The 13688-nt window shown below is 28.9% G+C and overlaps 1 protein-coding gene across 1 annotated transcript in view; it reads right to left on the bottom strand.

The window, feature by feature from the left end:
- Window positions 1–13688, bottom strand: part of LOC136977662 (sortilin-related receptor-like) — a 155282-nt gene that overhangs the window by 50359 nt on the left and 91235 nt on the right. The window contains exons 19-21 of the mRNA XM_067273194.1: window positions 11946–12081; window positions 9904–10086; window positions 4687–4803 (exon numbers count right to left, since the gene is read on the bottom strand). Of these exons, the coding sequence (XP_067129295.1) occupies window positions 4687–4803; window positions 9904–10086; window positions 11946–12081 (436 nt within the window). The remainder of the gene's footprint in view (window positions 1–4686; window positions 4804–9903; window positions 10087–11945; window positions 12082–13688) is intronic.

Genomic DNA, 13688 nt, shown 5'->3' with positions numbered 1-13688 from the left:
TGGAATAAATCGATGGTAATGGTTTATGGACCCTAAAAAGCCCTGTAATTGTTTGATATTGGTTGGACATTTTAACTTTTGTATTGTTTCTATATTTGGTAATGAGGGGGAGTAACTTTCTGGTTTGATGTTGAACCCAAGATAATTAATTTCAGATCTAACAAACTGACATTTTTTAAGATTTAAGTAGAGACCCTCCCTTGAACATAATTCAAATACTTGCGTTAAATGTTTTAGGTGTTCGTCCACGTTCTGACTAAAAATTAACAAGTCATCAAAATAATTGATGAGAAAAGGAAATCTATACTTATTTAGGATATTTTTTAGAACTAGCTGAAAAATCTGGGGTGAAGTCTTTAGGCCAAATGGTAAACGATTCCACTGGAAATGACCAGAATTCGTTACAAAGGCAGTTAGTTCTTTGTCTTCAGAATGGAGAGGAACCTGCCAATAGGCTGACAGAATATCTACCGTAGAAAATATTTTCGCACCTATAAGTCTATCCAGTAGCTCATCTATTCTGGGAATAGGTTCATTGTTAACTTTAATCTTCTCGTTTAACTTCCTATAATCCATACATAATCTAGTTTTTCCCTCATCTCTTTTCTTGGCTAATGTGACTGGGGCAGCGTAAGGGGACGACGATGGTTCAATCAATCCCGACTTTAGCAATAGTTCCACCTGTCTATCAATCTCTTCCCTATCACGGTAAGATGCTCTGTAAGGTTTTAAAGTTATGGGTCTTTCGTCTTTAAGTAATATTCTAGGGGAAGCTATTTTTAGGGCTGGCACTGAAAACTTCTCAGCAGAAAAAACTTCCCGAAATCCTAAAACAATGCTCTTTAGCTTCTGCTTCTGATCATCCTTCAGATTAGGGTTAACAACATCCCTAATGTTAAAAATATTTAACAGAGATTCCTTTAAGGAAGTAGAACTGTTCCTACCCCTACAAGTTCCTGCTGCATTTTGAGCCAAAGGAGGTGGGAAGACAAGGTTAGGAGCCTGAGGGGTCTCCTTCTGATCTATCTTATATAAGCTATTACTATTTTTACTTATTCTATTACAAAAATGATTAATGTCTCTACTATAGTAACTATTTGTGGAACTAGAGTGATTTGAACGTACTTCAAAAGTATTAGGATCTAATGCTAGGATAGTCTGATTTTGGGAGATCTGATTAAGACTAGAATCTATGACAAGACTAAATTTTCTAATGTCTGGATAAGATAAAATTAAATAAGGGAAATACCTGGATACTACATGTAAAGTAATGTTTTTTGTCAGGTTTCCAATCTTAAGAGGGATTGATACATTAGCCATGCTTGTGGTAGATCCTGCAGCTGTAGTGATAATCTTCACATCCGATTGGTATTGAAAGTATTTGGATAAAGTATCTAATAGTTTTTGGGATATAAGGCTGATGGAACTTCCTGTATCGATGAGCGCAGGCATCGTCTTGTTCTCCATTGAAACAGTTAGTAGTAGTCAAGATGGTGAAGTTGGTTCTGCCTCATTTGCTTCAGATACCTTGTGGACGTCTCTGTGAATAGGAGCTGAATATCTTTGGGGACAGTCTCTTCTCCAGTGCTGTGCTGGTAATCCCTGCTGATAGCAAAAACGGCAAGGGGATGGCGGTCTGCTCATGTGATGTACCAAATTTCTGTACTGGGGTTGACCCCGTGGTGGAATCCAAGATGGCGTCGTTTTCTTTGTGTGCGGCCATGACAGTATCTGGTTTTTGGCAAAGTGTTGGGATCCTGTGTAATTTTCTCGATTCGGTTTAGTTGCCGGATGATTTTCTTTCTGGGTCTTCGGCGGATGATCTGCTTCTTCTTGAATTTTTATTAACTTAGTAGCCTTCTGAAGCCATTCGACAGCGGTGGCTGGCGGTGCGGCTATCATATATTTTCTAATTTCCGCATTTATGCCGGCATTGAGACCTGTAATGGTCTGTTGCATGTTTAACTTAGCTTTTTCCGCCAAGGAGGTTTTTTCCCTATAGTAAGTTAAGACGTCTTCATCTCGCTGGTGTTGTCGATTTACAAAATCGGTGAAGTAATCTTCTTCTTCCTGTGGAAAGTACTCGAGTAATTTTTGTTTAATTTTGTTCCAATCCGTTTCCTCCACTAAATTTTCACAAAAATAGTCGAAAGCTTCATGCTGTAAATATTCTGGTATGTAAAAGTGGAGCTCTTGTTCGTCAATCCTTTGTCTCGCCGCTTGCTTCTCAAACAGTCTCATCCACAAAGTTAGACTTAGCTTTTCACGTGGGTTAAACGGAATAAGATTTAGTTTAGGAGGAGAGGTAGAACTACCTGTTTCTGGGATGGATTTGTCTCTAGATTTACTCATTGCTGGATAAGGTAATCCTGTCGACTCTTATAAATTGTCGTATTATTTTGCAGTCGTAGTCGTGGGGTCGAGTGTAGGGTTAGCAAGACAAAAGAAAATTGGAGACCATAAAAACACGTCCGTTCACTTTCAGGTCCTCACTCGAACTCTCCTTTATTCTTTATTGGTGTTGTTAACCTCATTCCAAAAGGGGCGAGATTAACAAAGTAAATTACAGAAAAATATACAAAAATATATACAAAATTTAAAATATGTTATATATATATAAGCCCTGTGAGCACTTTAACTGCCTTAGGCCGCGACTCCACTAGCCGTAAAAGGGCCGTAAAACCCCTCACCGTAAAAGCTTTTAATCACGTGACCATGATATTTTACACCTGAGCAGGTCGTAAAACCAACGTAAAAGCGAGTTGAACACTGCTCAACTCGCTTTTAATCACGTGACCTCATGGTCACGTGATTAAAAGCTTTTACGGTGAGGGGTTTTACGGCCCTTTTACGGCTAGTGGAGTCGCGGCCTTAGCCATCTGGCTGCCAAATTACAACTTAATGTTATCTCACTTGGTTGTTTATCATTCCCCTGTGCAATAAATGGGATGCTCATCTACAATTCTCTGTATTATAATTTAATATGTCTGTGTTTTCTTTCTTTTCTCTGTAAACCTTACAAGTAAGTTTAAGAATTTCAATACAGCATTTCTAACATCTAAAGTCATCACCATTAAAAACCTTTGAATGTTAGAAATGCTGTATTGAAATTCTCAAATATACTTGTAAGGTATACAGAGAAAAGAAAGACAGAATTTCATCACCTCCTTATCTACATAATGTCTGTGTTTAATCTTTTTAATATAAGTCTTACATATACAGTCAAACCTGTTTTTATGCGGGGGATAGGGACCGCATTAAAAAAAATCTCACGAAACTTCACGAATGGCTGTAAATAATAGTTTCCGCGACACAATTAAAAAATATTTTTTTTTATGCGGTCAACAGGGACCGCATAAAAAAGTCTCACATAGAAAATAACTCAAAACCGTACGAAATAGAATTTATTGACAACAGATGTCAGCACGTGACTGCATCGTCTGGTCTATCGTCTGTCTTACATATTTTTGTCCAGGTGGTGTTTTGTTGACTTAAAAAGTAAATTATTTCATTTTTCGCATATTCATGCAATAATATTACTATAATAAGTGCATTTATGCTATAATAAGTTTATTTAGCTATAATAAGTCAACGTGAGACATGACGAATCGCACGACACTAGTCGCCAACTATACCGCACAAATTAAAAATTCGCATTAAAAAAATTCGCATTAAAAAAATCGCACATAAAAAGAGCGCATAAAAACAGGTTTGACTGTAATTTGTAATTGTAAAATTAGAAAACAATTATAAATAGAAAACTGTTAGAGAGTGTCAACAAATGATTTGATGACTTTAAAACATTTATCAGTTCTTATGGTGTCAATTAATACAAGAATTTTCCATTTTTTTGTTAGTTAAGTAGGATCATTCAATTCATGCTTTGAAAAAAACCATTTTATCATTTTACATGATATAAAGGTTATGTCAGGAAATAGACTTTAAATGGAAATATGCAGCTAAACTGGAAAGTATCAGATAACAAATTTAATTAAAACTAGAAATCCTTTTAATACAATAAAAAAACTTTTCATTTTTAAACATAAGCAAGGAAAATATGGTTTTTTAAAATATAAACAACAGATAGTGCTGAGATCAGTGTCACTGGTTCATTTTTTATATATAATTTTGTGATCAGGCTTATCAAAGAAATATTTATTTAGAAAAACATTAAAGACAGGGGATGGCACTACATTATTTAACAGTGCTGGTTCAAAAGGGCTTGTGTATGCAATCACCTTAATAGAATCATTTTTATTTTGTGTATGGTTTTGATTAAAAAATTAATTTTAATTCTGTATAATAATTTATATAATTACTATATAACAACAACAGACGTTATTTTGTGGTTATTTTTCCTTTGAGGGCTGCTGCTGTAACCAATTGTCAAAACATTTTAGAATGTTTCATATAAAAATATATATTAATAATATAAATATATATATTCATGTTTTTTGATTAATTTTTATAATTTTCAGTTTAAATATAAACCTACAACAAATTCTGTTTACTAATTTGATATCATAAATTAAATCTGAAATACTTATTCTAAAAATAAGGTATCATCAATGCTCAGAAGTTTCACTTGAACTGAAAATTGTTAAAAAAATCTAAGACTTCTAATTATTTTATTTTTTATTAATCATTTATGGGGTTATTTTCAGATAATATTTAATATATACTCACCACAATTAACTTCATCACTTAGGTCACCACAATCATTATCACCATCACATTTCCACAAATTAGGAATGCAAAGTGCATCTGAACACAAAAATTGTTCAGAAGAACAAGTTGAATGCACTAAAATGAAAAATGTTATTAATTGCAGTTAAGTAAAATTTAATTATTACTAATTGTTTTTATTTTTAATCTTTACTGTTTCTAATAGGTAAAATGTTTCCTGAAAAACAACTCATGTTTAAAAATTGGGAGAAATGCAGCCTTTTACATACAAATTTTTTTAAAAAAGTTATTTATTTATTTTGGCTGTGAGGTAAATACATTTTCAGTTTCTTCCTATCATTTCTGGACGTGATTACAAGACATGGCTAATAATACACTAACAAAAAAGTTATACATCTAGATAGAATTATCTGATTACTTCAAAACTCAGCATACAGCTATGTCTCAGACAAGTATGTAAATAATTACATCGGTGGTCCAATTGTGTACTACATAATACCACCAAAATTCTTAAAATCACTACCCCAGTATCTTATAAAAACACTTGCAGAGACTCGCTGTGTTCAGAATTTTCAGTGTACTTGTTCTTTGGAGGTCTTCAAATGATAGACATGCCTGTATGATGAAGTTAACGACATTACACATAACAGATAACATTTGAAAGGCCACATCATCAGGCTGAAGGAAGCAAGATGGTTGTTTTGCTGAATTGCCTATCATCTTGTCTGTTTTGATCTGACTGTCATGCAGGCACACATATATGATAGCCAGGCTGTGAATGCTCCTGACAGACTTCCAGGAGAGATGATCATCTGATCATGAATAGCTTTGACAGCATCTTTGTCCATCATCCAGAGACAGGTAGAAGCCTTGCTACTTGTACCTGTCCTGTCTGTTCTTGTATAATTGGCAGGTGACTAAAAGAGACAAGTTTGTATGCACAGCAACTGCTATATCTTTTGTCATTAGCACCCTAACGTTGTTGACTTTTTTTGCAGTAATGCTGTGATAGAAAAGTATAGAATGCTATGGATTGGCAATGTCTCATCTTTAGCAACAAATTTTAATTCTGTTTGAGAATGGATGACCATTGTATTTATATACTATTATCTTGTCTTTCATATTTATAAATATTTAAATTTTTTAGAAAACATTAAAATATCTTTTATGATGAAATGTTTGGAAGCAGAAAGTTTTCAACGGATACTATTTCTTTTTTTAATATGGAAAACCATTGGTAAGTACTTAGCCCTCACCTGTACTGTTGAGTATCATACTATCACTATTGGTGTGGTGGTCTGGAGAGCCAACTCACATGACAGTTAGTCATCCTCTAGTAGTAGTGTGAGAGAAAGATCAACTGCATTGTTCACATTCAGAAAATTCTTCATCCTCATTTGTGGTCTTTTGTAGCAAGGCCGAAAACAGTCATTTTTAAGATAAGCAAAATAATGCTTAGCTGTACACAATTAGGGTTTCTCAGGAATATTTCCATCATGTTTCTACACTTTTTTGGCCTGTCCAAATTTGTTGGCTGTCAACTATTTGTGGGACCAGATGGGATTCCAGCATTGGTCATCTATCACATGAGGAATCTGGAGTAGCACTTGTAACATTTGTGGAAAAATCTGTTGCAGGATGTTACCATCACAGTATGCTTCCATGTCTGACAGGAATTTTGCAGTATCCAGCAAGAGAAATCTTTCATACTATTAAAGTTTCTTTGAAATTATACCATTGTTCCATAGGAAATTGTCTCTCTGCTATGACATTGTAATCATTTATTACCATTATCATTATGCTCATACAAAAAAGTTTTATTTAATTCCAATGTTTTCTTCTTGGTTTGTACTTTTTGTCAATAAGCATATAACAGATTTTTGTGCAGTCATAAATACAAATGTCATATAAAATAATAAATAAAAATAAATATAAATTCTGAACTTACTATTTCATTTTCCTGTAAAAAAACATTTTAAGTCATTGAGCAAGTGAGTGAGTAAGTAGGTAAATCAGACCAATATAACTTTACTATTTTACAGTTTTTATTATAATAATTCAAGGAATTGATATTAAATATATTACTTTGAATTTTATAAATATGTTTATATTTAATTTGTTTTTTGATAATAAGTAAGTTTTTTATTTTCAAGTGAAAAGTGAAGAATCAGTGAATGAATGTGATAAGATATTCAAATGTAAAAAAAATTCTAAATTGTGACTAAACTAAATTAGATATCTGAAGAAACTAACTTTAAGATAAATTCAAAATTATTTTATATTAAAAAAAGAAATAGTATCCATTGAAAACTTTCTGCTTCCAAACATGTCATCATAAAAGATATTTTAATGTTTTCTAAAAAATTTAAATATTTATAAATATGAAAGACAAGATAATAGTATATAAATATCTCAAAAATATTTTTGTTTTGTCATCTGAAATGTTATTTTGCAAATTTAAATATTTCCATTTTTTTAGAAGAAATAAAAAAGTATTACTATACACAAAAATCAAAATAAAGACTTGATTAAATGAATTCTAAATAAAAGCCAATTACTTGAATTAAAAAATTAATAATATTTATTCAGAATTGTTTATTTCTAAGTTTTTTTATTCAAAGATATTGAATAAAAAAAGGATGAAATTAAAAAAGTTTGAAAATTTTGAGCTATTTATTCTTAGAAAAAAATATATCATGTTATATGAAAAAAATATATATTACAAAACATTTTGCCATTTTTTATATCTCAAAAGCATAGCGCACATCATTTACAAAGTCTTGAATCAATTGTATGTGATTATGACTTTATTGAAAACTATCAATATATTTTGTAACTAGTAACAATATTCATATGTTGTTTTTTTACATTACATAATCTGATCTGTATTGAAACGTATTTATTTTTGACCAATTCTATTCTTATTTTTACATAACAGTTTGTTTTGAAGATAATTTGAACAGAATCATTTAAAAATTTTAAAATCTGATAGAAAATAATAAAATTATGTAAAAAGTAACAAAAAATCATTCTTTTAAATCATTTAATCATTAAGACCTTAGTATCTTCAAACTAAAACATTTTACTTTTTGTTTAATTAAAAATTTTTATTTCAGATGGAAAAATTTTATTTTCTAAAAATTAAACTCCAATGTTTAAGTTTATTTTAAAAAATTAACATTTCTTGATTATTAAAATCAACTTGTTCTTAAGTCTTACAAAAGTCTGAAAAAAATCAAAATAAAAAAAATTATATATTTTTTTTATTTTGATTTTTTTCAGACTTTTGTAAATGCAAATGTTACTAAATGCATTTGTTACTTGTTACTTGGATGCAAATGTTAATAAATTTTTAAATGATTTACATCTGTAATAATGAAAAACAGAAATTGTATACAACTACATTAACTCAAAATAATAATGATGTAAGATATGGCTATTAAATAGTTTAACAAATGTTAAATAAATACTTTTATGAATTACATATAAATAACTTCAATTGATTAAAAATAATTTTTTTTAAATGTATTTTTTATATTAGAAAAAAGAAAGAAAAAAAATCAGATGAAAAAGATCTTATAAGTATGAATATGCATAAACTTTGATATTTTTTAAATTCCTACTATTAGTTCACACTCTCCCTATATATATATATATATATCTTGTTCAAATTTTCAATCGTTAATAAAATACTTTTTATTCATCCACTCAAGTTCAAATACATTTTTTTAAACTTGTAGTGGATTACACTTGATGTTAATACAGTTTTTTCAAATATTAATTCATTAATTAAATTTAATTATTGGTTAATATTACCTGTGGTATCAAAGATGGCAACGGGGAATTTTTTCTCTAGGTACTAGATGGCGACGAGGAATTTTTTTTCCTCGTCGCCGTCAAGATGGCCGCGTTTCCGGTAATCTCGAATCAGATTCTCGAGTGATAATCTGGAAGCAGATTAACAATGGATAATCTCGAAGTAGAATACTGAGTGATCTAAATGTTAGGGGGCATACCTGTACTATCTGTCGCATTATGCAAATTAATAAATTTCCCCGTCGCCGTCTAGTATCTAGGGAAAAAATTTTCCCATTACCATCTTCGATACCACAGGTAACATTAACCTAATTATTAATACTTTAAATAGAGTTTTAGCAGTTTGTAAATCAACAGGCAGTAGCTCAATCGGTAAACTGCAAGGATTTCAGTATTTTTCATGTGAAGGTGAAGAATGCGAGTTCAATTCTTGCGAAAATCAATAATTTTTTGATAAATTTTTGCTTTAAGTAGACATTTTATCCAAATGATTTTCGAGAGTGAGTTAGCAGTTGTAGCTTAGTGGTTAGAATGAAGGATTTTTCTCAAAAGTAAAATTGAAGAAATTTTATGCTTTGGGTTCAATTCCGATTTTTCTTTCTATTTTGCCACTTAATATTGTGATTCTGTCATATGTATATACATATTTATATTAATTGTAATTATTTAACAAAAAGTAACTAAATTAAAATTTTTCTTTGTTGACCTAAGTAGGAATTGACTTTAAAAAAATTTTTTTATATTACTTGTTCATTTAAAAAGTGACAAACAAAAACTGTTTATATACACTAGTTAAAAAATGATACATCATAAATTTAATTCGTTATTTTTTCTCTCTCTTCACTTCTATATTTTAAATCCTTCATTATTATTTTATTAAAACTTGCAAAATTGTGGGTTCACTGTTTAATTTGATGGTAATAAACCCGTTGAAGAAAATTAATATAATTTTTATCCTTAAATAGTTGAGCTTTATTTGATTTGAGGCATAAAATTTTCCATTTTACATAATGACAGTTTTTCTGAATAAGACCACAAAAGATAAATTTTCTATAATTTTATTCACTGCTCAAAATGTTTGTATCTTCCTTTTTTTCTTCAACAATTTTGTTTTCTTGTCAATGTTTTTGATATATTCATTCATATTTTAAGAAAAAATATATTTTTTTCATATTCAAATCTATTGTTAAAATTTATCAAAGTATTCACAAAATATTCAATGATAATTAGTATTTATTTTGAAAATCAATATTCAAATTTTAAAACTGTGTATTGTTATTTAATGTAAAATGAACAAGCATAAAAGAACATAACAGAAAAGATTATTTGACTTTAAAAATATATGCGTAAAAATTAAATTATTTTAAATTCATTAAACCAAAAAATTAATTTTCAATTTACCTGGAAGGCAAAAACCATCAGGTTGCATTAAATAATTTCCAGGACATAAGCATTTTTCACTTCCATCTTTTAATTTTTGTACATTTGCTCCATCAGGACAAACACATATTCTACTATTATGTGGATATGGAATACACATATGACTACAAGGAGTAAAACTTGAATTTTTACACATATTACTGCCTGTAAAATATAACAAAAAAATAAAGTGAATAAATATATAAATATAAAATACATTTTAAAACAAATAAAAAAAACTTAAAAGTGATTGTGCACTATTTTCTATTCAATTTTTTATTACTTCAATACAAGTTGTTAACTATGATAATTTTATATGTATAAATTTATATATCTATCTTTAAATTTTTATCCTAAAAAGTATTTACAAGTAGTGGTATTGCCTAGATGCAATTTTGCAATTTACACAAGAATCATATTACTTTTAGTCCAATGAATATAACTATAGTCAGTGCATACTATATTGAAATAAAAAACATTTTGCACATGTCACATAAGTGTATTTAAAATGATTCAAAAAGCACAATTAATTTATTGGCTTCTGTTGCTCGTGTTTCTGAAAATATTTTAATGGAGATTAGTCAGTATCATTGATTATTTTTTCAATTCTTGCCATTTTTGGAATATTGGTATTGTTATTGATGAAAGTAACCATCATTGTTCACTTACAAAACAATGCTATATCCTTTGACCATAACCACAAAAACACTATCACTTTGATCAAGGAATTTTCCATTATAAAATGCTGACAGTTGAGAAATATACTTGAAATTATTTAAAAATTATATTTAATTTGAACTTACTTCATTCAAATTATGCTTGAAATGATCATCATAAATAGGGACTGCTTTTTGTAAAAATACAGTAAAATAGAGAGAGATAAAATTCTACACAAGTCTATAATGTTTTTGATTATAAGATAGCAGATGGTAACTATAAGTTACCATGGGCTATGGGGTGCAAATACACTCCATTGAACATTTTTATCAAGTACAAGTGCAGTTGGTAAAAATAATAAATAGTAGTTTGATTATTTGATGTTGATACATTACAATGAAATGGAATGAACTGCAACAATGCAAAAAAGTAAAAAAATGTTTTAATAATTTATAAATTTAGTTTTAATTATTTTATTAACTAATTTGATATATTCTTATTGTATAAATATGTTTTTATAAAATTCTGTTATAAAATGCATTTTTATGATTAAGTTTATAATTTATTTTTATTAATAATTTTTTAAATGTTCTGTATTTTTAATTTTGTTCTACAACATTCAATTTACATGTAACCAAAGATGGTCAAAAATATTCTTAATAAAAGATTTTAGTTACCTGAAACAAACAATTTTGTTTTTTATCGTAATAAACAGTAACAAATTTAATGATAAAAAAAAGATTAAGTGTTTTAGAATATATATATATTTTTTCCCCAATCTTTCAACTATTTTAATCAAAATTGTGTAAATTGAATTTTTTAAAGTAAATAATTTACCTTAAAATATTCCATATATATAATTAAATTAAGTCCAACAGTCTTTTATAAGTTATTATGCTATGATTAAATATTGAGTGATGAAATAGATTTTCTTGCAAGAAGTAGAGTTGATAATGCTTTTTTCTATTCTGCTATAAATCATGAGAAATACTTAAATCTTGAATATTTATTTGCTATATACTCTAAGGATAACATTTGGAATCCATCATATCATTAGATCTGTTCTTTGCAAGTATACTTTTCATGTGTGTCACTTTCATATTAATGGTCATTAAGGTACAATAAGTAACATTTTTTTTCATGAATTGTGTTTTTAAAATAATTTTTTTTAAACTCGTTTAACTACTGCTTTTTCAATTTCTTAAAAATAATTAAATTCTATGAACTTTTTTTCCTTATAAATCCTTCAAAGAATTGAAATTTTAAAATTTGTATCAATTATATATTCCAAACAGCTAGAAATATAAAATTTAAATTTTTAGAAATTTTATCTTTTTAGATTAATTTAATTAAAATTTTCAATTTACCTTGCTGCATTCCTGATGAAAAAATTTTTAAATCCATTGGATGTTTAATTTCTGCCAACTGAATTAATCCAGAACCATCATATTTGTTTGCCATAAATATTCCTTTTTTAATCCAATCATCAAAATAAATCCAATCCTGAAAATAAAAAGACAAAAAATCTAATTGTTATTGATGAAAAATAAAAAAAATGAAATCATGAAATTTTATATAAAATTTTGTAGTTTTTTTTGCATCATATTTTTACATTCATCTAAAAGATGATATATACAAATATGAGCAATGCTCAAGTAAAATTGGGACTTTTATAAAAAGGAAAAGTTTTTAATTACTGTATGTCAAGGAAGCTTATCTTGTAGGTGACAAGATAGGTCAAGTTTTCTCACATCAGAGCATGTTTTCTGGAAAGGGACAGTTGGTGAGTCATCTTGGACAAGTTGAGACAGGTATGCTAACCAAGGCAGACCCAATAGAAAGCTCAACTCAGCTCCGGATTGGTTGGCTAATTCAGAACTTAGATATAAGGCAATGTTGGATCAAGGAAAGAAGAGCCTAGCCCAAAGATGGCCAACATACAGCCCGCAGGCCAGATCCGGCCTGCGTAATGGGTTTATGCGGTCCGCAATTAATTTTTCAATATTAGCTACTTAACTTCTAATAAATGGTCGAATGGATGATTTGTGATACTTCTTCATTTTTAAAAAAAATTTCATTGTAGAGATTTACAACTTTTGTATTCGTCTGTTATAAATTTACACTATTTGAAGAACAAAAGACCCCACACTCACTGAAACTCATCTGCCATTCTGCCATGTCACTCTGTTTGTGTTGATGTGTGATGCACAGCACCGCCTGCCTGTCAACTTTTTCTTTCTTTTTTTTTTTTTTGCTCATATGTTTCTTCGCATTGTAAATGACATTGCACATGCGTCAGGAACTTCTGTTCAAACAAACCTGACCTGTCGCCTGGGTCAACGTATTTTTATTTAACCCTTTGCCCCCGAAGGATTGATCGTTACCCTGGTTTGTTAAGCGAAACTTCAAGGGTACCGATTCATCGTTACTTTGGTAAATATTGATCTTTGTAAAATTTATCAACAACAGATGTCAGCACTTGATGGCATCGTCTTGTCTATTGTCTGTTTTACATATTTTTGTCCAGGTGGTGTTTTGTTGACTTAAAAAATTTTAATTAATGCCTTTTTTTTCTTAAAAAATTACCAGAAAACAATAAATTATTTCATTTTTAGCATATTCATGCAATAATATTACTATAATAAGACCATTTATGCTATAATAAATCAACGTGTTATAAATATTTAAGTTGTGGTCTTCAGTTTTGATATTTTACATATTTTTTATTTTAATCGAAAATATCAGCAAATGTTACATGTATTGCTAGTGGTAATCATATGTTTATTACAAAAATATATAATTTCATTCGATATGAATTGAATAAAGTATATTAGTTCATTATATTAGTTGATAGCAGAATAAAATTTTGATTTCAAACACATGTTTGATATAATGTGCAATAATTTTACAACGAATAAACGTACATGCATAAATTTTATATTGAATTGTACAAAACAATATTCTGTGTCTTTCTAGCTCAGTGCCAGCAAACAACTAGGTAACTAGACAATGTTAATTTTCATAAAATGTTACAAATTATCAAGTTTATGTGTCAGTTCTGATATATATTATTTTTTTCTTATGAATTTTTCTAATAAAATGTATTGAAA

Source organism: Centruroides vittatus, unplaced genomic scaffold, assembly GCF_030686945.1.
Source record: "Centruroides vittatus isolate TY-2023 unplaced genomic scaffold, ASM3068694v2 contig_466, whole genome shotgun sequence".
NCBI lineage: Eukaryota > Metazoa > Arthropoda > Arachnida > Scorpiones > Buthidae > Centruroides > Centruroides vittatus.
This window is presented reverse-complemented; position numbering and strand designations above follow the sequence as displayed.